The sequence below is a fragment of the Sinohyriopsis cumingii genome, chromosome 19 (assembly GCF_028554795.1).
Source record: "Sinohyriopsis cumingii isolate HCF-2022 chromosome 19, ASM2855479v2, whole genome shotgun sequence".
NCBI lineage: Eukaryota > Metazoa > Mollusca > Bivalvia > Unionida > Unionidae > Sinohyriopsis > Sinohyriopsis cumingii.
The window spans coordinates 56163366-56187790 of record NC_142979.1 but is presented as its reverse complement, the minus strand read 5'-3'; the positions used below and the strand labels follow the sequence as shown (position 1 = coordinate 56187790).

Sequence of the window (24425 nt, the reverse complement as noted above, 5' to 3'; positions counted from 1 at the left end):
TGTCTAGTTACATGTGTAAATTCATCAGTATTGTATGAATGGCGAACAACTTTCCAACCTGTAGCAGAGATATTATAACTGCTTCTGTCCCTTTAAAGTGAAAGCCTGCCTGAAAGTGAGAGAAAAGAAAGTGTCACAATGTGACTGTTCAATAATAAAGAAGACTTCCAGGATTGCCAGTGAAAATCATATGTAACTGATCTTTTAGACAAAGGAGAGCTGTTAAATGTGGACAGAAGATATTTATTTGTGTCCTCAAGTCTATTCTCTCTGCTTTGAGGAAAATTACACTGCAGCTGCTAAAATCATAAACAGAACTTCTACAAGCAATGTTATGTTGGAGTTCTTGAGGATTCCGCAAGCAATGTTATGCTGGAGTTCTTGAGGGTTCTAGAAGCAACATTATGGTGGAGTTCTTGAGGGTTTCTAGAAGCAGCATTACACTGGAGTTCTTAAGGGCTCTACAAGCAATGTTATGTTGGAGTTCTTGAGGGCTTCTAGAAGCAGCATTATGTTGGAGTTCTTAAATGGTTTTACAAGCAATGTTATGCTGGAGTTCTTGAGGGTTCTAGAAGCAATGTTATGTTGTTGTTCTTGAAGGCTCTACAAGCACTGTTATACTGGTTTTAGGGTTCTTGAAGCAATGTTATGTTGGAGTTCTTGAGAGTTTTACAAGCAATGTTATGTTGGAGTTCTTGAGGGTGACTGATGTTTGAGGTTTGTTTTTGTGTTATGAAAGTTCACTACATCTGTAGGAATGGGCTCAAGTCAGTCTTAGATCACTGATCTAAAGAAATTGCCCCAGCAGTTAAAATAGTAGCCTGGGTGAGTATAATGCCATCATATTATGTCCAGTTTTTGTTGCTGAGTGGTTCTGTATAAGAGTCACTAATGTTTTGTGTTCTATATATAGTAAAAGTGGTCATATTAAGAAGTGGTTAGCATTATTTGTACGAATCTGAGTGGATTTTAAGCTTGCGTGCTTTATTCAATTTTCTGAAACGTTTTAAGAGGGTAATGGATAGCAGTAATCTTCAGGTTTTCCTAATTTTATAAGTGGAAGTTATAACTGACGACCAAACATTACACTTTGTACAAAACTGAAAGACCTACATGCCATGATGCTTTGAATAAAATTTGGTAAAATTCTCTTTTTATGCCATGTCAATTGTTGGATTATTTAGTAAATGATAGGGAACAAATATAACAATGCCAGCTCAGTCAATACATAATTTATTTTCAAATGATGCCCCATTTTTCCTCAAATGCTGTACAGATCTTGGCACAAGTGAGAGCTGCTGACAAAGGGTAATTGCTTATAGACACAGCCTGCTCTGTGTAGTCTGTGTCCACCTGCAACAAGAAAAGGTAAATGTTTTATAGACAGTCTGTTCTGTGTAGTGTGTCCATACGCAACAAGAAAAGGCAAATGTTTATAAGAGTCTGTTCTGTGTAGTGTGTCCACCTGCAACAAGAAAAGGTAAATGTTTACAGACAGTCTGTCCGTGTAGTGTGTCCACCTGCAACAAGAAAAGGTAAATGTTTATAGATAGTCTGTTCTGTGTAGTGTGTCCACCTGAAACAAGAAAGGGTAAATGCTTATAGACACTGTCTGCTCTGTGTAGAACTTGCAACAAGTATGAAGCCAAAATGATTTTTATGCAAAACTTTAGGATGGCTGCAGACCAAATAATGCAAAACGTTAGGATGGTTACAGACCAAATGATGCAAAACTTTAGTATGGTTACAGACCAAATGATGCAAAACGTTAGGTTGGTTACAGACCAAATGATGCAAAACTTTAGTATGGTTACAGACCAAATGATGCAAAACATTAGGATGGTTACAGACCAAATTATGCAAAACGTGAGGCTGGTTACCGACCAAATGATGCAAAACGTTAGCATGGTTACCGACCAAATGATGCAAAGAAATAGAATGGTTACAGACCAAATGATGCAAAACGTTAGGATGGTTACAGACCAAATGACGCAAATCTTTAGGATGGTTACAGACCAAATGACGCAAATCTTTAGGACGGTTACAGACCAAATGATGCAAAACTTTAGGATGGTTACAGACCAAATGATGCAAAACTTTAGGATGGTTACAGACCAAATGATACTACATCTACTCTTTGGATGTCTGCCAATATACAGAGCAGCTGACCTGGATATAACTGGCATTTACTTCCATGAAATTGTTAACACCTATGACAATTAATTATTGCTTATTTTAAGCTGCTGTCTGATAGGTATAGTTCTTCAAGCCCTGTGGACATGTTCTTTACAGTCTCGTGTGTGTGTGTGTGACAACTGTGAATTCGTGATGGTAAGATTCTTCACTGAGAGGAACCACTGTAATTTTTCAAAGTAACTCTTCTTAACTTGAAGACAGGAAGAACTTCTGTGACAAAAACTGTCATATGTTATTACCAGGTGACAAAGTAAACAGATGATTGGCAATGATTATCTGAGGTTTTGATGATATTAGAGTCTGAGTAACAAAACTGCACAGAGGCAGAGCATTAGATTTCAGACAGGATACAGAAAAATTTGTTGTAAGCAGGATCTCTATCAAGAACATGTATTCACCAAAGACCCCAAAGAAACTCACCTACTTTTTTTTGCATGACAACACAAGGTGTCATATTATCCAAAGTCAATTCCCAACTGCATGTAGATGAAGTCAATCCATGTTCCACTTGCTCGATGCATGGGAAAGCTCAAAATCTACTCAGGAAATCTGCAGTTTGTAAGGTACATGCCTGCAGGCAGCAATAGGTCATTTTTAGTTCATGTTGCTTTACCTTCAAGATGTTTTATACTCAGCGATCCTGCCATGTACATATATCAGTATTTTATTCTCGGTTTATATTTGCAGAATTCTTCATTTACATAATTGTCCAGTTTCCTTCACCTATTGATCCATCATTTTCAATGATAAACTATACCGTTAAAGTCTATCATTTTCCTATTGCAGTAAAGTTTTGCATTTTGCTGATACAATAATGTGAATATTTACTATTTGAAGAAAGTTTTAGGGAATAAATACTTGTATTATAACTTATCAGTCACATTTTAATTGAAATATCTGTATACAGAATTCATTGACTTTCAAGCCCTAACCTAGCCATGTGAGTACCAATATGCACTGAGCTTCCTGATTAAAAACAATCATCTTCCCATTGACTGGTTTAATCTATGACACCGTATTTAAGGTGATTACCAGTAGACAATAATTGATAAGAGTATAACTCTCATGACTTTTTTATTTTGTTTGGAAAATACAGCACTTCTCAAGAATGATTAGACTCTTGGATATCTTCAAATCTATTGTTGATTGCTTATGTTATATTTACTGAAGACTGATTAGCATTGGGGAAACAATTAAATGGATAAAAAAAAGTACTTTCAAAGCGTTGTCAAAAGCCAGTTAGTCAAAGATTGCTTTAAGCATGTTGCCAATTTCAAGATGACTAGGTGATAACTGTTAAGCAAATGGATAAAAAAAGTGATTCTAAATCATTCACTTGCAAGTATAAATAAATCATTATAAAAAGTCTAGCTTTGTTTATTTTTCATGTGAATTAAGAGATGAGTCTGGTAGCATTTCTAGGTAAAGACAAGTAAATGTGACAAAGTTTATCGAAACAATTCTAATGAACCTGCTTCAAAGAAAAATAGTTGTTCAATTTTTCAGTTGAGTTTTTTTTATACTTCAACATCTCTCTCTCTAACTGTGCGTAACATTCGAAACCTCTATCTCTTTATTTGTCTGTCTATGTATGTTCATGTCTGCTTCTCTGTTTTCACTAGATGCATTCTAACCCTTTTTTTCTTCTTATCTATGTATCTATCATCATGTATAATTTACACATAAAGTTTTGATAACTTAAAGTATCAGCAAGTGGTTCTAATATACAAATATCTTTTTCAAGTAGAAAAAAATGTAATGCAATTTTCTTAAATCATCCCTTATTTTATTTTACCTGTTTTAAATTTAGTTATGATATTATCCTGTCATATTATGGGACAAGCTCAAATCTCCCAAGTTAAATTTTCAAGTCCGCTTACCCTCCATGAAACAAACGTGATAACTAAACTTTCTTCCAGTGCTTTTTTAATATGATACTCATAATACCCTGTTTATCAGAAATAATGTATTCTGGAACTGTAATTAAATAAATTTATTCAAGATAAAGATACAAAATAAACTCCTAACACTGGATATACTGGCACGAAGACGAGTAAATACTGACTTGACTGTTCCTTATGTTGATGTAACAGAAATATCAATACAAAAAATGGACAAGTCCTTATAAAGGGATTTTGTCACCTGCCCCTTACAGACAGGTTTAAAAGAACAAAAATAAAAGCACTTTATTGCTTCCCACTTGCTGTAACTCAACTGAATCATATTTTACATACTCATATATTACTTACACTTCCATGAGCCATTGCCCCTACAACAATAACAATAGGTTCATCTGTAGGAACCAGTTCTCTGGGTTCAACCAACTTATCTGCATGAAAAGAGGTTGAAATCTTCTTACAACCAATGGGAAGGTGGTCTGTGATTGGATTTTTTATGACCTGAAAAGTATAAGATTACTTTATATAAAGGAAAAACTAACAATAAATAATAACCATAGAGAATACATAAAACAGTATATTATTAGCTATGGTGACAAAACTGATTATTATGTTGTTATTATTGTTGTTGTTACTGTTATAGGGTTTAATGCTATTTTCAGCACAAGATAAGCTATACATGTCGGCCAGAATAAATGGCGGAGAAAGAACCCGGGAAATACTGGAAAGACCCACCGACTCTTGTGAAGCTACTGGCAAGCTTTCTTACATACCCACTTTGGCCAAGCCCAAGACTCGAACCCACGCAGACAGAGGTGAGATGGCACTGACCCGTAGCAGTGAGTGCTTTAGACCACTCGTTCATTTGGGATCTCACTGATTATTATGAATTGTTACAAAGTTTAGAAGTAATATTTAATGGCTAAATAAATGATATGAAATAACAGGGTCCCACCTGACAAAACTAACAGAGTCCTATAATAATCGCACAAATCCAATTAACGATTTGCTTTTGCAACAAAACTTGATTTGTAACAGTTGGATTTTAGCCAAATTTGGTATGCAGTTTTGTATTGATGAGACCTTGACTGACTGAATTTCATCCAAATTTATCATGCTCTTTTACACTGCTGAGACCTTGAATGATTGGAATTTCATCCAAATGTATCAAGTACTTTTACACTGTTGAGACCTTGACTGACTGGAATTTCATCCAAATTTATCATGCCCTTTTACACTGTTGAGACCTTGAATGACTATAATTTCATCCAAATTTATCATGCCCATTTTACACTGCCAAGACCTTAAATGACTTGAATTTCATCAAAATTTATAATGCTTTTTTACACTGTTGAGACCTTGAATGAATGGAATTTTAAACAAATTTATCATGCTTTTTTACACTGCTGAGACCTTGAATGACTAGAATTTCAACCAAATTTATCATGCCCTTTTACACTGCCAAGATCTTGAATGACTGGAATTTCATTCAATTTATCATGCCCTTTTACACTGCCAAGACCTTGAAAGACTGGAATTTCAACCAAATTTATCATGCCCTTTTACACTGTTGAGACCTTGAATGACTGGAATTTCATCCAGATTTATCATGCCCTTTTACACTGTTGAGACCTTGAATGACTGGAATTTCAACCAAATTTATCATGCCCTTTTATACTGTTGAGACCTTGAATGACTAGAGTTTCATTCAAATTTATCATGCCCTTTTACACTGTTGAGATCTTGAATGACTGGGATTTCATCCAAATGTATCATGCCCTTTTACACTGCTAAGACCTTGAATGACTGGAATTTCAACCAAATTTATCATGCTTTTTTACACTGTTGAGACCTTAAATGACTTGAATTTCAACCAAATTTATCATGCCCTTTTACACTGCCAAGACCTTGAATGACTGCCAAGACCTTGAATGACTGGAATTTCAACCAAATTTATCATGCTTTTTTACACTGTTGAGACCTTAAATGACTTGAATTTCAACCAAATTTATCATGCCCTTTTACAATGCCAAGACCTTGAATGACTGTAATTTCAACCAAATTTATCATGCCCTTTTACACTGTTGAGACCTTGAATGACCTGAATTTCATCCAAATTTATTATGCCATTTTACACTGCCAAGACCTTGAATGACTGAAATTTCATCCAAATTTATCATGCCATTTTACACTGCTGAGACCTTGAATGACTGGAATTTCATCCAAATTTATCATGCCATTTTACACTGCCAAGACCTTGAATGACTGGAATTTCAACCAAATTTATCATGCTTTTTTTTACACTGTTGAGACCTTAAATGACTGGAATTTCAACCAAATTTATCATGCTTTACACTGTTGAGACCTTAAATGACTGGAATTTCAACCAAATTTATCATGCTTTTTTACACTGTTGAGACCTTAAATGACCTGAATTTCATCCAAATTTATTATGCCCTTTTACACTGCCAAGACCTTGAATGACTGGAATTTCATCCAAATTTATTATGCCATTTTACACTGCCAAGACCTTGAATGACTGGAATTTCAACCAAATTTATCATGCCATTTTACACTGCCAAGACCTTGAATGACTGGAATTTCAACCAAATTTATCATGCCCTTTTACATTTTTGAGACCTTGAATGACCTGAATTTCATCCAAATTTATTATGCCATTTTACACTGCTGAGACCTTAAATGACTTGAATTTCAACCAAATTTATCATGCTTTTTAACACTGTTGAGACCTTGAATGACTGGAATTTCAACCAAATTTATTATACCATTTTACACTGCTGAGACCTTAAATGACTGGAATTTCATCCAAATGTATTATGCCATTTTACACTGCTGAGACCTTGAATGACTAGAATTTCATCCAAATTTATTATGCCCTTTTACACTGCCAAGACCTTAAATGACTTGAATTTCAACCAAATTTATCATGCAATTTTACACTGCCAAGACCTTGAATGACCTAAATTTCATCCAAATTTATCATACCCTTTTACACTGTTGAGACCTTGAATGACTGGAATTTCATCCAAATTTATCATGCCATTTTCCACTGCCAAGACCTTGAATGACCTGAATTTCATCCAAATTTATAAAGCCATTCAACACTGTTGAGACTTTGAATGACTGGAATTTCATCCAAATTTATCATGCCCTTTTACACTGCCAAGACCTTAAATGACTTGAATTTCAACCAAATTTATCATGCAATTTCACACTGCCAAGACCTTGAATGACCTGAATTTCATCCAAATTTATCATGCCCTTTTACACTGTTGAGACCTTGAATGACTGGAATTTCATCCAAATTTATCATGCCATTTTCCACTGCCAAGACCTTGAATGACCCGAATTTCATCCAAATTTAACAAGCCATTTAACACTGTTGAGACCTTGAATGACTGGAATTTCATCCAAATTTATCATGCCATTTTACACTGCTGAGACCTTAAATTACCTGAATTTTCAACTTTCCTTGTCACTGAGTGGAAGTTATGACTACTAAATGCACATTCCATTAACACTCTTTTCCCACCACAAGTCCCTCAATATATATGTAAGGCCTGGTGGATTAAATAACATGTATAGTGAGAGGGGCCCTTTCCTAATCACTCTAATTTCTAAATTATAAAAATAATAAAGCAAACTTACTGTATTAAGCCCACCAGATAATTATGAACAATAAAAAACTGTACAAATATTATTTACTCATTTCCTATAAATAATGAAGATATAAATACTGAGATATTATTTATTCCAATTTATCCTGCAAATATATTAAATTAGAGTAAAATCAAAAGGCACTAGGTTACCTTGAGAAGTTTCTGTGGACCGTCTGCTGCATGAATGCTAAGTTTGTGAAGAAGTTGGACTGAAAAATTAAAATACGGCAGACATTTACAGTTTTGTAGAAAATTCACAGCCATAGCAGGTTTTCTTTGTGTCAAAATCTGCATAAACATTGTTAGGTGCCTTTAAAACTAGAAAAAAAAGCCTGATGTTTCATCACATTATGTGCTACATAATTTTCCCCCATAAATATAAATTTTACCATTTCTCACACGTGTATGAATTTTAATTCAATGTTGATCAGCAACATCAGTGGGTCAACTGAGGTCAGGTGAAATTGGATCACAAGATTTGATGTCAAAATTATAAACAGAAAAAACAATACCATGCTATGCTGGATATAGTATGTTATGTTATTATAGATTATTTTGATCCAAATTTAAATAAATTGTATACGAATTGTGAGAAAAAGGTCAGGCACATTGTTTATTCTCAGATTCACTAAAACAAACAGGCACACATATCTTCCCTCCCTCTCAAATCAATCTGTCTGCAAGTGTCAATGTTGTTTTATTAGATTTGTCACTGGCAGAATTTGTTGAATGTATTACATCATTACCTTTGGAGCACTCCTGAAAAAGAACGGAATTATGGGCAACTTAACCAACTGAATTAAGCGGTGGCATCTCTATTCAAAATGGAATAAATGAACATCATTTTAACCTAACCTCTTGAAAAACATTGAAATTGGGGCTTTAACTGTTGCCTTATGGAACAAGAGTTTATCATTAAGAAATAATTCTAGATAAGACCATTTCTTCTTTTTAACTTCTGAGCACTGACATCATCTCTAACATTCTTAAGCAATATGATTTTCAAATTAGCAGTAGTGGCAGCTATATCGTTGGAATGATCTTTGATTCAGTAAACAGTGTTACATGCATTACGACTTAAACCTAAGGAAATTAGGTGGAGCATAAAACATGGGGAAAACAGTTGCCATGTGTACGGTAACTTGTGACTGCAGATTTGAGCTATTAAAATGAAGTCATATGCATTGTAAGTTACAACAAAAAAGGCATCGTTTATTTGGTACACCACTCCCTCGATAACTCGCGCACATCGGGGTCCAGAAACATCGACCGCACTATAAGTGAGGCGCGAGTTATCGAGGGACCTATAAAATAAGCCCAAAACCAATAAAGTGATTGACGACATAACGGAGAAATAAGGCGGGGGGGGGGGTAGGCAGATTATACTGTTGAATACTCACTTTATAATCGTTCTGAGATTAACTGTTAATAAATATCTCTTCATAATTGTATACTTTATTATTTCCTCATAGGACAACATTAATTTCAGGATAAATTACAGTATATTGAGGCGATCATTGAAAACATTATTCCATGTGGTTTCCGTTCGCTTAACACATTGTGCTCTACGTCACTAATTTTTATGATGAATTGGATACATTCTAGTTTTATTGTTTGATCCAAATTAGACATTTTTTTATATTCTAAAGATCGACTCTTTTCGAGAAACAGTGTTGATCGAACAATAGATAGATAAATAGATTTGAATGTCATAGAAGTAAAATGGAAAAAAAAAAACAAGGGTTAATCAGTACTAACATATTTATTTGGTCTACAAATTTAAAACAACGTAAATTTGAACATGTTAATACTTGCCGTTTGTGCCACGCTTAACAAATATCAATTCACTTTTTTAAAAAATCAGTTATTTTGTGTGTGTGTGTGTGTGTGTTACTCCTTGGTTTCTCTGCCGCCGAGCAAAATCCCTCAGATTTGTCAACTGCACGAGCTTTACGTAGTCAACATTTTGGGTCTCCAGCCACCTTATGGCAATATCAAAATATTTGATTGCTTCCTGTGCGGAGGGGTGGGGGGTGCAACATCTGCGTTTGTATCACTTTCAACACTTGTGTTACCCCAGTTAGAATCGTCTTCTGCTGCAAATTTGTTCGCTACAGAAATAATTATAGTTTCATCTGACATGTATTCGGCTGTGGGGCAATCATTGTCAGCACAAATCCACTCCTCCATATCATCAAGAGAAACGCCCATCTCAGGACCATGAGTCTGTACGAATTTCTCCCAAACAGCCTCAGCATTAATGACATCAGTTTCACTGAAACATTCGAAGTCACTATCATCAACGTTGTCTCTGTTACTGTTTTGCTTTACGTCAAAGGCAGTTCCAAGACCCTTAATCCAGCACCCGAGGTCTCTTGTAATCAATTTTTTTTTAATGCAACAAACACTTCCCCAAGTTGTTGATCAAAACAAAGCCGGCACGTACATGTAATTAGGTTCTCACAGAAGTACTCACGGGTTTCGATGTGACGGTCAATTGACTCTTTTCATGTTTTCAATGAACAGAATATGTTGTGATTATAATGTTTACACTGAAATGGAATTAAAGGATTAGAACGTGACTTTCACACAGGAAGACATTTAATTGGTGTTTATTTCATTCTCTGTTGCCACCTGTTAGCATTTACCAGAAGTTTTCATTGATCGCTATTTCACCAGACTGTTTATTTACAGTATACTGACAACCATTTATCATAAAAACTTACATAATATATATCTTTAAACAGAGGTCTCGCTAGGATTTTAAAACTGGGTCTTTCTGCCTCTGAATTCAATCACTAAATATCAGTACATTTTCTCACTCGGCCGCTAGTCAAAGCCTTTGAACTAACCGCCTTGCTGTTGCATCATGTTCTATTTTTTTTTTTTAATGTACTCTTATAAAATGGCAACAGTACATCAAACAGTCTTTCAGTCACTGAATTCTGTCATTGTAAATATCAACACAGTTAACTGATCAACACATTTTCCCACAAAGCAGGTGGCTGAAACAGGACCGGCAAATCTTTGAATTTTCCCGCGCACCTATTACATGCGTACGGAGGACTCCTGCCTCAGTGACTTTCTGCGTCCCAGATCAAAAATTGGCGTCCAAATACGCGTAATTAAGCGTTTTCGAGACCTCTGAAATTAATTCTTCTTTAGAACTTGCAAATTTCAAAATATGGATTATATTTTTATGGGCATTAATCACCATTTTCGATGATAAAACGAGCAATTATCAAGGTTTAATTTATCAATTCTTATCGTAATTTTTTCATGTTCAGCATATTTTAAAGATATTTTAAATACATTTTCTCTGGAAAAAAATCGGGAGCCAAGACAGACACCGTGTTATAAGCAGGATCGCGAGTTATCCAGGGAGCGGTGTAATCAATTGCTGGTGCTTACATACACACACTGTTGAACATGGTTTCTTTGAAGTACGTCCGAAGGGCAGTTTTCTTCACAAGATAAATGTAAGGATAAGGATTAACTGTTCATTAGTCATAATGGCTTTATTGTTTGCATACTTAAGTCAAAACTTTAGCTATTTTGCAGTTTAGCCAGAGCTGAGCAGAATATAAAAAAGGGGCTTGTCCTGGGGGAATAATAAGGCATATCATAGAGAGAAATGGTACATCCCATGGGCACTCGTACACTGGGGCAAAGGGGTGGGGTCAATATTCTCCGCACCCTGATTTCTATTGTCAGTCAGATAATGTGAAATTCTGACCTCTTTTCTTTTAATCGCTGCTATTTAAACTGCCATAGGGATAGTTTTACATTTCCAATCGTTACAGATTACCATTTATACATATTACATAAAACAGGCATGGACTGAATTTTTTAAAAAAATTTTATTATTTAAGATTACTGAAAGTTGTGTTTTCTCAAAACACGACAGGTTTAGAATTTTTTTTAAGCAACGCTTCCATTTGATTAAAATCAGATCTCAATTTCACCTAGGACAGTGGTGATTTGATTTAGATTGTGTCGTGTTAAGGCATGTATGTCAACATCTTGAAAAATTTCACCAGTGCTGTATGGTGTTGCTTTGAAATCGACTCGCTTGTAATAATATATCCATACTTTCTATGTGCCTTTATCTTTTGGAAAAGAAAAGAAAAAGTTGTCCACAGATTTTTCTTAATGTGCTATACACCTGTAACCAACACAAAACGGCACTGTCTTTTACTCTGGCAACTCCCACTTGGGATGCTGGAGTCGCTACTATAATGTCCCATTCCGAAAGTAACTGAATTCGCTGAAGATACTTCAAAATAAGGTTTACTTCTACAGTACTTTTATTATTATTCTATATTTCCATTTGTTTCTGGTCTCCTTTAAGGGTTTATTTTAATAAGATCCAGATGTGCAGGTTCAGTAATTCTTGGTTGGGGTGCAACACCTGCCATTCATGGTTGCTTAATGCAGATGGTGGGATACTTCAATTCCTAGCTTTTCTGTTGTGCAAATGATGTGGTTCATCCAATATTTCCCTCATTAAGCAAGACGAGGAGAAGATTCTTTTGATTCGTGTATCACATTCAAATCTTAGGTTTTGGAGAAGTGTACACATTTGGACAATCTATAAAAAGAGCATCGATTATCCTTTGGGTCCAGGACTGGTTAAACATAGGTTTTGGTTTTGGGCATTCCAACTTGTCACCAATAGGTCCACCACAGGTTGATCCCAATAAGTGAAAACTAAGGTATAAAGAGACCATTCTATTTGTATTAGTTCCTTCTTGCAAATCAGTGAGTCAGCCAATACATTAGCCAGCCTAGGATATGTCAAACTTAAACCTGGATTGTCAACGAGGACACCATTTTACAAAATCCCAAACAAAAATACCTAGACCCAAGTATTTGTTCTGCTTTGCTGTTTGAAATAAGTCACGACTGTGAATTTATTAGACAAAATGCGAATTCCATTTCCATGTAGGTTCACAAGCGACCAATGAAATCGCTCAAAACTGTTTCCATCTACTGGAACTAGTTTTATAAATAATCACGCTCCTATGGCATTCCAAAATGGTAGGAGAAATGCTCCCCCAGTCCTCTGCTTTTGTATCTGTAGTGATCATGATTGCTGGTGGTTGTGCTTGCAGAGGTATTCTTGACATGAATCCAAAGTGGTTTCACTGCCTTCAAGATGCAACCTCGCACTGTTGAAGATTTGAGAGTTGGTCCAAATGTAAAAAGTTTAGTCTCCATTTGTACGACGTAATTATTGTTATGGGAACCCAATAAGGCATCCGTTGCCACACAGAGCTAAACTCGCAGGCAAAGGAATTCTCTAGTAGATGTATTGCTCCATACAGGAATGGAATATATCATTTTATGAATTCAATTTTCAATCTTGAAGGAAACATTCTTTTTGCTTAAACACTGACTCCAGACCTAGCGGACTGAATCCTGAAAGGTAGGAGGTCAGATATTTCCTTGCTGACAAGGAGACTGAGAATGAATGGCAGGTGACAAATGAAATCACGCCTTGCTCCAAAATATAACTACTCTGCTACTTTGTAGCCTGTTGCAGACAAATCACAGAGCATCTGGAAGCCATTTGAATGGGGACATGAAAAATCATGCCTCTTGCAAGTCCATACTGAGTGCATAACCACCACAATGGATGGCATTTGAACCCATTGTTGCATTCCATTGTGAACCCACAAGCATAATAGAGTTGAATGGATGCACTTAAGTTGATGACCAAGTGATAATACTGCATTGTAATCTGGCCTAAGGCTTAGTAGGTGCACTTATTGTGATATGGAGACCCTAGGAAACTATTGTCAGGACCCCATGTTGTCATGGTAAAACTTCCCCATTCAGCAACAAAAGATTGGAGCCATCTCCTTACTAGGATCTGTGATAAGGTGGGCAGAGTCTGTATATTGTCATTTGAGATAGGGAAGGTTTCATGGCCAACCTCCTTTTGACTCTTCCAATTAGTTCGAGACAAATGCGTTTTTCGACAGTTGTAAATTCAGCAGGACTGTTTCCAAGTGACATGTGTTCTAGGGACACCATCTGTACATCTTCCACAGGAAGTGCCTAGCAGCAATATGCAGGTTAGACTGATCCATGTGAGCATCATTATTAATATTAGATAATCAATTCTAGTCACAAATAACTTGTAGGAAGGTAAATTTGACCGCCTATACAGGTAGAATCATCAGATATGGTAACATGTATAACACAATGTATAGAAAACTTACCTGTACTTATTCAGCCACAGATGAAGCTTCATGGTGATATAAATGAGTTTTCTGCATTCCATGCAAAAATCTTCACACAAAAAGGAACTGAAGCATCAATATCAATATTTACATAGTAGGAACTCCAATATCCAATACGAGACAATTTTTCCAGTAAGACATGATGTTCTTATACAAGTAAAATCAGTCAAGCCTCACATATACGACTATGAATTAGTGCTAGCAGATGACCCAATGAAGCATCAGTTCATAATAGTTCCTGTGGGAAGACTGGATGACAGGCTGTATAAGTAAATTCAGTGAAGCTTGGTGCAAGGATGCTGCTTAGCACAAGCAGAAGTAGTAACTGACTAATTCAGGGAATATGATGCCAATCCAAGTTTCAAGGGGAGATCACCATTTAGGTCAGCACTGTTGGCAGTTTAGCTAAATGTTTTAGCCTGGGAGAGCTGCATTTGTGAGGTAGTAGTAGTTCTCCTAAGGTATTATGATTCGGTTGAGTATTCTTTGGAAGAAAATCTCACCTTGATAAGACCATCCAATCAGAAGTAATAGTGATAACAAGATTTTAAAGATGACCAATGTGATGGCCATACTGGAAGCCCAAGCGAAACCATTTTCATATCAAATCAAGTAGACATAAAAAAAAAACTTCACTGATATGACTCTATGTTCATGAAAAGTAGCAATGACAAGACTGTTAAGCTGGCTGCCATTGTGGCCATATCTGATGTCAGATCAGCATCACTTTCTATTCGAGCAATTAGATATCATAAAGTCTTTCAGTCAAACCCCATGTCTAGAGGAATAATGGTAGCAAGATTTTTAAGCTGGCTGTCATGGTGGCCATATTTGATGTCAGATCAGCATCACTTTCTATTGGAGCAATTAGATATCATTAAGTCTTTCAGTCAAACCCCCATGTCTAAAGGAATAATGGTAGCAAGCTTTGAAAGCTGGCTGCTGTGGTGGCCAAGTGCTTGATTCCTTATTAGCTCTATTTTCATTTAGAACCAACTAGACCTTAGAATGAGTGTATGGATTAAGTTTCATAGAAATCCTCCAAGGGAAGTAGTGATAACAAATATGTGCTAATGTATGGATGGATGACCCATTATAGAATACACCATCCTATAAGCTCTTTTAATCAATGACCAGTAGGGCTTAAATCTGATTTGAACCCTTATCTTTTATCAAAATATGCTTCTGTTCCTCTAAATGAATTAGTGCCTGTAATTTCTGCATTAAGGTAGCACACTGCAGTATTACAGAAACACATTTCCATGCTTAGTTTGACCTAAGACAAGAATGTGAGGTGTTACTAGATATTATCCATAACCACTAAACCCTTGACAATGATTGACGCAAGGCAGTAAATGTAATTAATGACATGTGTTAACATTTAGTACTTTTTACAAGCTCAAAAACATAAATAGTTTCTACTTTGCTGGACTCTTCCTATAAGACAGGTTGTAGCATTACTTGTTCATATTCCCCTTCCATGGAATGTATACTGACTTTTATGTTGTCAAGGAAGCAGCCAGACTACAGTATAATATAATATATAAAAAATGTTCTGTGCAATGTACAAATGTATAATCTGAAAGTAAGCAGGGATTTATCCTAGTCAGCAGAACATGGAAAGGCCAAGAATGCATGAATATATGTTAAAGTTTTCAGTGGGTTAACTTACCCATTAATCCACAGAATCTGTCAAATGTGCGTGGAATTCTGGTCTGAGGGTTGACTTCTATCAAGACATTTCTCTCGGTGTGAACATAGACCTGTAACAGTCCTGCTCTGTTCAATGGACTGTCCATCAACATAAGCAAACACTGAAGTGTAGACATATTATCAAACATGAGCAAGAGGATCTATATGCATAAACTGCAGCAATCTAAGAGTCATTTGGCTGTCATTAAATACACCTTCCCCCTAAATCTAAACACATTATTATTCAAATGTGTTGAAAATACAGGCATTTCCCTTGCTTGTACAAGACTTTATATAACTGAAAACCTAAGAAACACAAAAAATCTTCTGCTAAACAGGGCTTTAATGAACTAGTTATGGTTATACCAAGATTAGAGATCATACAACACTTGATTTTGATGTTGCCTTTTAATTTTGAGTCAATCAAAAGCATCATAACAAAAGTAATGTTCAATGTAATGGTAAAATGTACATAAGGGTGTCTTTCAGCCACTGAATTCTGTCATTGTAAATATCAGCACAGCTCAAGCTCAAAATTAAGCACAGAAGTTGTACGAGTTCCAGGTCAAACATTTGCTTATGTATGACATACACATACATGTATAATGTTATTCGGAGAAACTAATTATGCTGATAAACAAGATCAGGATATAAGTCATCGTGCGGAAGAAAAGTAAAGTCCGGATATAAGTTACAGTGTGCATGTGTGTTTGTGTATTGGGGATTTTTAGTGTAACTTCAAAATTTTAGTTATAGCTATGATGTCTGTAGTGTGGCAGCTTATAGTTATGGCTAGCACTGGGAAATCATGCTGCAGACATTTAGCATTATATCACACCTAGTCATGTTGTCTTGACACCAGGTTTACCAGTCCTAACACTAACCTCTTAATGCTGAGCGCCAAGGGGGCCCCAAGTGGCCAAGTGGTCTAAAGCGCTCACCGTTACAGATCACTGCCTCTATTGGCGTGGGTTCGAGTCTCAGAATTGGCCAATGTGGGTATGTGAGAAAGCTTGTCAGTACCTTCTCGTGGGTCGTTGGTTCCTTTCGGGGTTTTCCTGGGTTCTTCCTCCACCATTAATACTGGCCGCCATGTATAGCCTAGTTTGTGCTGAAAAATGACATTAAACCCTACAACAACAACAACTGAGAGCCAAGTGAGGCAGCTGCTAGAACTATTTCTATGTCTTCAGTATGACTTGGCCATGGTTCGATCTCCCAAAATCCAGCATTAAAAGGCTCTAACCATTTAGGCCACTGGAGCAATAGTTACACCATACAAGAGAAGCAAGGTCTAGAATCTAGTTATATCAATCCAGCTTATTTAAAAAAAAAAATTCTTATTGGTACATGAAAAACGGTAGGTAGGTGGGTGGGTAGGTAGGTACATACGTAGGTAGATAGTATTTTAAATGGGGATGTGCCTGCACCCCAAGTTTACAAAATGATTAGTTCATGATACAGAAAATGTAGACTTTACTTTATAAACTACTAATAAGAATCCAGTACCTGAAATTAGAGGTTCTGGAAAGGAGGAATTAGTGAGTGTCCTGGTACCACAATACTGTGTTAATATTGATGCTTTTATATTTTGTCACAATCATATATGAAATAAATATTTACCTGATGTATAATGTCTGGTCTACATTGTGATGCATCTCGTTTGTATTTTTTAGCCAGTCCTTTGTGCTTATCACAATTTAGGAGTTCAAACTGTTTACCAACCTAAAAACAAAAGAAAATTTTTGTGTCAACATGTATATCTTACAAGTCAATGAGATTATTCCTTAGTTAAAAATTTGGACTGCATCCTTGTGTATGGTAACCTCATAGTTGTTGTTGTTGTTGTTGTGGGGTTTAACGCCATTTTTCAGCATGATAGGCTATACATGGCGGCCAGTATTAATGGTGGAGGAAGAACCTGGAAAACCCCGGAAAGAACCACCGACCCACGAATAACTTCATGGTAATATGTATCTATATTTTAAAGCCTCCCATTTGTATTGCACAAGTTAATACAGACTATGATTATACAATAAATATAACCATACAATAATCATTATTGGTATTAAAGCTTAAACAAACCTTTGGCAAATGTTACTAAATGCATTTTACAAAATAACATGGCATGAAAATGGTAAAAAAGTTAAATCTTTATGACTTTTATTTTAATGTTTCTGCTCAATCTCCAGCACTGCTTTGTACCAAGCTAAAACAACATCAGACGGCCCAGTGTTCCTATACATTCAGCTCAGGTCAATCCCATATTCTAATTGAGTTGCCTGTCAGGCTACCCCAAAAAAGTGTTTTGTCTAAATTGCCTGTAAGAAAACTTGAGCATGCTTACAAAATTGGCAACTACATTTTTAAGTTTTTTAAAGATACTGGTAAATTATTATTTGTTCAGGATGACTTGGTAATGGTTAAATACATTGAGTGGTAACTCTGCGATTGTTTAAAAATTAAGCCAAGCAGAAGCTTGTAAATTAGTGCCTAAACCTCCAGTATAATGTTTGCATGATGAAGTTACTGAATCAGAGATAATTATATTTTATTTTAATCCAGTTAGTTCAAAAGATGATAGCCACTGATTCTGTTCATATAGCAAGAGAGTTTCCTGTAACTGTACTGTCAGAGAAATTAAGAAACTTTTTCACCAAATGGTATTTTTACACAAGAAGGGACTGATGCTCTACTAGGCAAAAGAATTCCAGGAATCAAGATTATACCATTTCTTAATTTTCACAGTCAAGTGTTGAAGCAATCTCTAATATTCTTTAGCAATAATAAGACTTTCAAAATTGCTGCTGCAGTACACATATTGGATCTCATCTTGGCACCATTTTCATTTAACACAAAGTAGACACACAAAAATACTTAAAAGTTATCAGTGGCTATAAATATAACACTATGTATGATATATAATAGTTATTTTAAATCTGAAATAGTGCCTGCGGGCTAGAAAACCTCACTTATTAGTGTGTTATTCAAGACATTTTTTAACAAATCTGAATCACTCTGGATGTAAAGCCATTTCAATATTTTAAGTAAATTAATGGAGAAGTTGTTTTGAACTAGAGTAACAAAGCACATAGACAGCAATGACACATTTAAAAGCAATTTGGACCAGCAGGTTTCACAACCAATTTACAGAGATTCTTGATAAAGGTGGTATCATAAATGCCACTGACATGAATTTCATAAGGCCTTTGAGAACATTCCTCTTTAAAACGATCTCCCAATATGTGTAAAATCTTATATACTTTTGTTAGCTGATGACATTACAATTTTAAGAGTTACTGACACAAACGATAATGATAATGATTTTCAAAATGGCCTAGATCAATTATATGGATGGCTACTAGATTTTACCAAGGCAAGCATAAGAAACATTGTAGCAATTCCCAATACTGGGATCTTCCCATGAATTTTTTAGAGCTTTCAGACTAAGCATGAAGTACCATTACAAAATGTTTTCAAAAATGTGCACCGTCATCATAAAAGTTAAACAAGTCAATGAAATGTTAAAGAAAGTATACGTTCTTTTTTCCCGTAATTATATGATGTTTTCATGCTAATCTTTTAATTCAAATAACAGATTTTTCATTACTTTACAAACCCATGCATCTTAACTGTCACATTAAAGTCAAAGTAATTAAAGTGTAATGAATTTTTAGTCATATGGCCTCATTTCCTAATAAAGTTATGCAAATACATCCTTCCCTCACAAGGTGTCGTGATGGAGAAGAACAGAAATTTCCTCACGTAACTGAAGACTGTCATTTTATGGAAGCTTGCCACACTTGAGGCATGTTTTGAAATACATTAAAGATGCCATGTCTTGATATTACTATATTTAGTTACCTTGATGCATACTTTATTAAATATTATTGTATCTCTTTCGTGATTCTTTGATTAACATGCTTAATTCTTGTAAACTCAGCTGCATTCTGACTCACAATGTCATTTCAGTACCACACCCTCCAGTGTGGAGGTAGTGAAATTACATCAAGAGGCGGAATGCGTTACGCATTTTCATTTGTTGACTGAGTTTCCATTAGCTACCATATTTGTATATAAATGTCTGCATCGACAGATTAGGGCCGTTTTCACACAATGAAACACCGACTTAAGCAGTTGTAATAAAAGAAATGACAGAAATAAAACACAAAACCATACATGCCAACTCCTGATGAAGTAAAAGTGTAATCCAAGTGGACAAAAAAGAGTAATCTGAGCAGAAAAAGAGTAATTCACATATAACATGATAAAAATTCAACGAGCATATGTACAAAATGATTTATTTATCCCTCTGGACTTTTAACATCAATTACTGCTTCAAGTTTTTGTATACAACACTTTGAGCTTTAAAAAGCAACAGACTCTCATATTGCATTTCAAAATACTTTGATAAAATTCATGTCCACAATTTAGTTCTGCTGTAAACAAAAATAAGTTACCATAGTATTGGAATTAGTAAAACGAGCTAATTCAAAGTTTCTTTGTTTTACCACCATGAACAATATTAAAATCCTTTCCACACAGCCTGCAAGGGGTGTGAAGCTGCCTTAGAATGGAACGCTGTATTGTCTCTGAATCAATTTTTCATCTTTTCCTAATCCATCTGTAAAATTATTTGAAATACATTTTTGCTCTAACACACGCATTGACTAGAATAAATCTGACTTGACTTTTAGTGCGAAATACCTACAGATTGGTTCTGTACCAGATATGAATTTGAACAAAGAATCTGTGAGCAAAGATTACAGGTTAGAAAACCAGTCTGTTCTCTCCTAACTAAGCCATACAGCTACTATGAATAGAAACCGAGGTCAAAAGTTTGAAAGTAGAACCAGCATGTTTCTTGGAAATAAGGCAGCTGCTATAAATATAACATAATACTGTTAGGAAAGTGCATGCAAGTCTATGGACAAGCGTACTCTTATGTTGTAGTTATATAGAAACCATCTTTTCTAGAATATGATCTGTGGGATTAATTCATGTATTTATCGCTGACTCTGAGAATGAAAAAATAAATTATTAATTTTTTGTGGAGAGGGATATACCAAAAATGTGTAATCCAAATACATATACGTGCAAGGCATAATTTAGTGAGAGAAAAACGTAATGATTACGCCAAAAGCATAGTGGTTGGCATGTATGCTAAACCATGGATATGGCAAATGCTTCAGGTATCATTGAAGTTAGATTAAAAAGACCCATAAAAATATTAGATGAACTATAATATTATCCTGTTTGGAAATACATTCCAAATTACCATATTTCTCCATCTATGGAGACATAATTCTAAATTCTTCTCTCCAAGCCTGGGTAAAAGTCCCAAAGAAAAAATAAAATGTGTAATCAAAGGTCTTGGTAGGATTTTAAAACTAGGAGTCCAGAACTCCCATTTTGGTAAAATTAGGAGTCCCACCAGCAAAAGTTGCAGTCCCTCCCCAGAAAACTATGCTAATTAGAAGAACTATTGGTTGCCATTGAGTTTAATTTCTACATTCTGGATAACACTGACATCTCTTGTTTGTCCATTAGAGACTGTATTCTGCCAATCCAAGGAATGTCTTATTCCAAGCACTAAGCTATGCATCACACACTTTCTTTCAATTGGCTACTGTCCCATCCAAAGTATCAATTCTAGCAACCATTTAACTCTAACATACTTATCCAAATTTGCAAATGGCATTTTGTCTCTAAGTCTAAACGTCTTGATTCCAAGGTAACGCACACTGCTTATTCTGCTACAATTGGAAATGAATGCAATAATGAAAGCTGAGGTTGTTTATTTGATATACTCTTGCAAATGACTGCATGTACATCTCTGGGTCTTTTTGCCTCTGAATTCAAGCACTGTAAATATCAGTACATTTTCCCACCCAGTCACCAGTCAAAGCCTTTGATCTTGCTGCCCAGTTATTGCATCAGGTTCTTTTGATGTTCTCTAATAATGGTAAAATGTACATAAGGGTGTCTTTCAGCCACTGAATTCTGTCATTGTAAATATCAGCACAGCATATTTTCCCACCCAGCCACCAGTCCAAATTTTTGAATTTGCTGCCCAGTAATTGCATCATGTTCTTTTGATGTACTTTTATAATGGCAACATGTACATCAGTATGTCTTTCAGCCACTAAAGTATGTCATTGTAAATATCAGCACAGCTAACTGATCAACACATTTTCCCACTAAGCACGTAGCTGAAGCAGGACTGGCAAGTCTTTGAATTGTGCTGCTCATTAATTACATGTGTACTGAGGACTCCCGCCTAAGTGTTTTTCTGCATCCCAGATACAAAACTGGCATCCAAATACGTGTGATTTAGTGTTTCTGAGACCTCTGGTAATAATATATGTTTGTGCAATGAAGTAAATTAAGGAAATTATCCTTACAAGCCCCAAATATGAGATGTTTTGTATTGTATAAATTGTGGTGTAATGTAAAGACTTGTAAACTTGTATCTTTCTCCAGTATTGGGTACATGTCAATATTAAAAGATGGATAAACCATATATATATACACATATATAATATGATTTGTCTGTACTGTGTACCGTGTGATTAAAATGTTTGCATAAAATAAATCTACTATATTTTACTTATCCTGACTTAGTTTTCTTTTGGTCAAGAGCTAGGCTGAGACGAACCTATTTTTTCTATGAAAACGTTGACTTTATGTGGATCAAGAAAACGTAACAAAAGGAAAGCCCCAGGGATTTTTATTGGCATGTTTTGGTGCTGAAAATTGTACCCATTCCAAATCCTAATTTAAAAAAAAATCAACATCTTTGAAACCAATGTCCTTTTCTATAATGACTTGAGTAGCTAAATTACTGAAATAACCTCATACATATTTGATACTGTACATCACTTGTTTGCTTAAACATATTTTACTGTTACAAGTGGTAAAATTATACATGCCCAAAAGATTGATAAAAAAGAGTTATCCAACGTACTTGTTACTACCCATCATATACAGAGGCACAAAGTGATATATACGGTCCTAAATCGAAATCTACTGAAAATATTTTGGACAGATATAAAAAACATAACTAAAAGGTACTTCGTTGAATTTGTTAAATCGAGATGCATAACAATAAACAAATGGAAGCTCTTTAATGCGTATGCCTCGAGAACACATTTCATCCGATAACAAACCTCCAAACTCAGGAAAAACATGATTCAAATGTTATTTAATATAAACACTTTTAAAAGCTGAATACTTTTACGGTTTCCAGAGACGCTTTTTCCAATACTACGATTAGACGCTTTTCTTTTAAATCCCTTTTTACACTTTTGATTACTTTGGGAGGCTTATCTTGCTGTGAGGAGGCCGCCATCTTTCAATTTAGTTTTAGGTTCAGTGTAACCGATATTAAAGCGAATGATTGCACAAACCAGTCAACATATTCTAGGCCCAATCGGAACACCCTTTGACTTTTTAATCTACCATTGGAGAAATATAATGGATTTTGGAATATACTTAACATTTTGTTGAAATTATACTTTTGATAAAATTACAATTATTATCAAACTTACCTAATTATTGTAAATTATATATATATATATATATATATATATATATATATATATATATATATATATATATATATATATATATATGCATGCAATAAACTGACAACGAACAGTGCGAAACAAGTATCCAGCTTGCCAGATCACTTTCGACTATTTAATGAGTCTTTTTCATCAAAGGCAAATACAAAAGATAGACAGGACAAACAAATGAAACAGAAAAACGGTTATGTTTGCAAAACTTTACATGGCTGGTGCTACAGGAATTAAACCTTTTAACTTTCAACTAGTTTATTTCAGCTTGCTGCTGATACTGGAAAATATTTGTATTGACCTAGAAATTGATGAGCCATAACGATATCTGTTATTTTATCTCTATGACTACTATAACAATGAAATATCCGGGATATAATTTGCGCTTACATAAATTTACATAAAATATTCAAGACCCAATAACACACATTGGTGTAGTGAAATAAACTAGTTGAAACATAATAAAGTTAAAGGGTTTAATTCCTGTAGAAACAGCAATGTAATGTTTCAAAAAGTTTTGAAAAAGACTCATTAAAGATTCGAAAGCGCTCAGGCTAGTAAGTTACTAGTTTTGCACTGTTCATTGTCAGTTTACTGCATTTGTCTTAATCAATCTCTGACACAAGACATTCCTCGCTGGATCCAGTGCACTTGAAATGATTGTTATTTGCCATACGATTTCTATTCTTATATATATATATATATATATATATATATATATATATATATATATATATATATATATATAGACATCCGATAACTATATATATATATATATATATATATATATATATATATATATATATATATATATATATATGTTTTATCAAGTGTAAAATAGGTTCATGGAAAATATAACATTATTGGTGAAATAGTTATCGGATGGTTTTAATTTTTATATTTTACATGTACAAATATATACTTTTATTTTCACATGTAAAAATACAAGATTTCCCAAACAAGTTAAATGAAGCTTGATTGTGTTTGCCAATAGAAGTTATACTTGCATCAACAAAGACGAGTATTTTTTGAGGTTGAGCGATAAATACAAATTTCATTACAATTCAGGCATGGAAATTATTTTTTGCTGGAGGTATTTCACTCAACACCGTTTTCCGAATACTAAGTTATGTC

At 34.9% G+C, this 24425-nt stretch overlaps 1 protein-coding gene across 2 annotated transcripts; it reads right to left on the bottom strand.

Annotated features, from left to right (window-relative positions):
- Positions 1-1217: 1217 nt before the first annotated feature.
- LOC149775742 (ribosomal RNA small subunit methyltransferase NEP1-like) lies at positions 1218-23100 on the bottom strand. Of its 2 annotated transcripts, XM_089943194.1 has the most exons (6): positions 22949-23100; positions 17338-17439; positions 15695-15836; positions 7925-7983; positions 4446-4595; positions 1218-1353 (listed from the first exon to the last, which is right to left on the bottom strand). In XM_089943194.1, the coding sequence occupies exons 1-6, from the start codon at positions 23063-23065 to the stop codon at positions 1240-1242; spliced, it is 684 nt and encodes a 227-aa protein (XP_089799320.1). In that variant the 5' UTR covers positions 23066-23100; the 3' UTR covers positions 1218-1239. The 2 variants fall into 2 exon arrangements, with proteins under 2 accessions (XP_089799320.1, XP_089799322.1); XM_089943196.1 differs by lacking the exon at positions 17338-17439 and having other exon boundaries at positions 22949-23099.
- Between the last annotated feature and the right edge of the window lie 1325 nt (positions 23101-24425).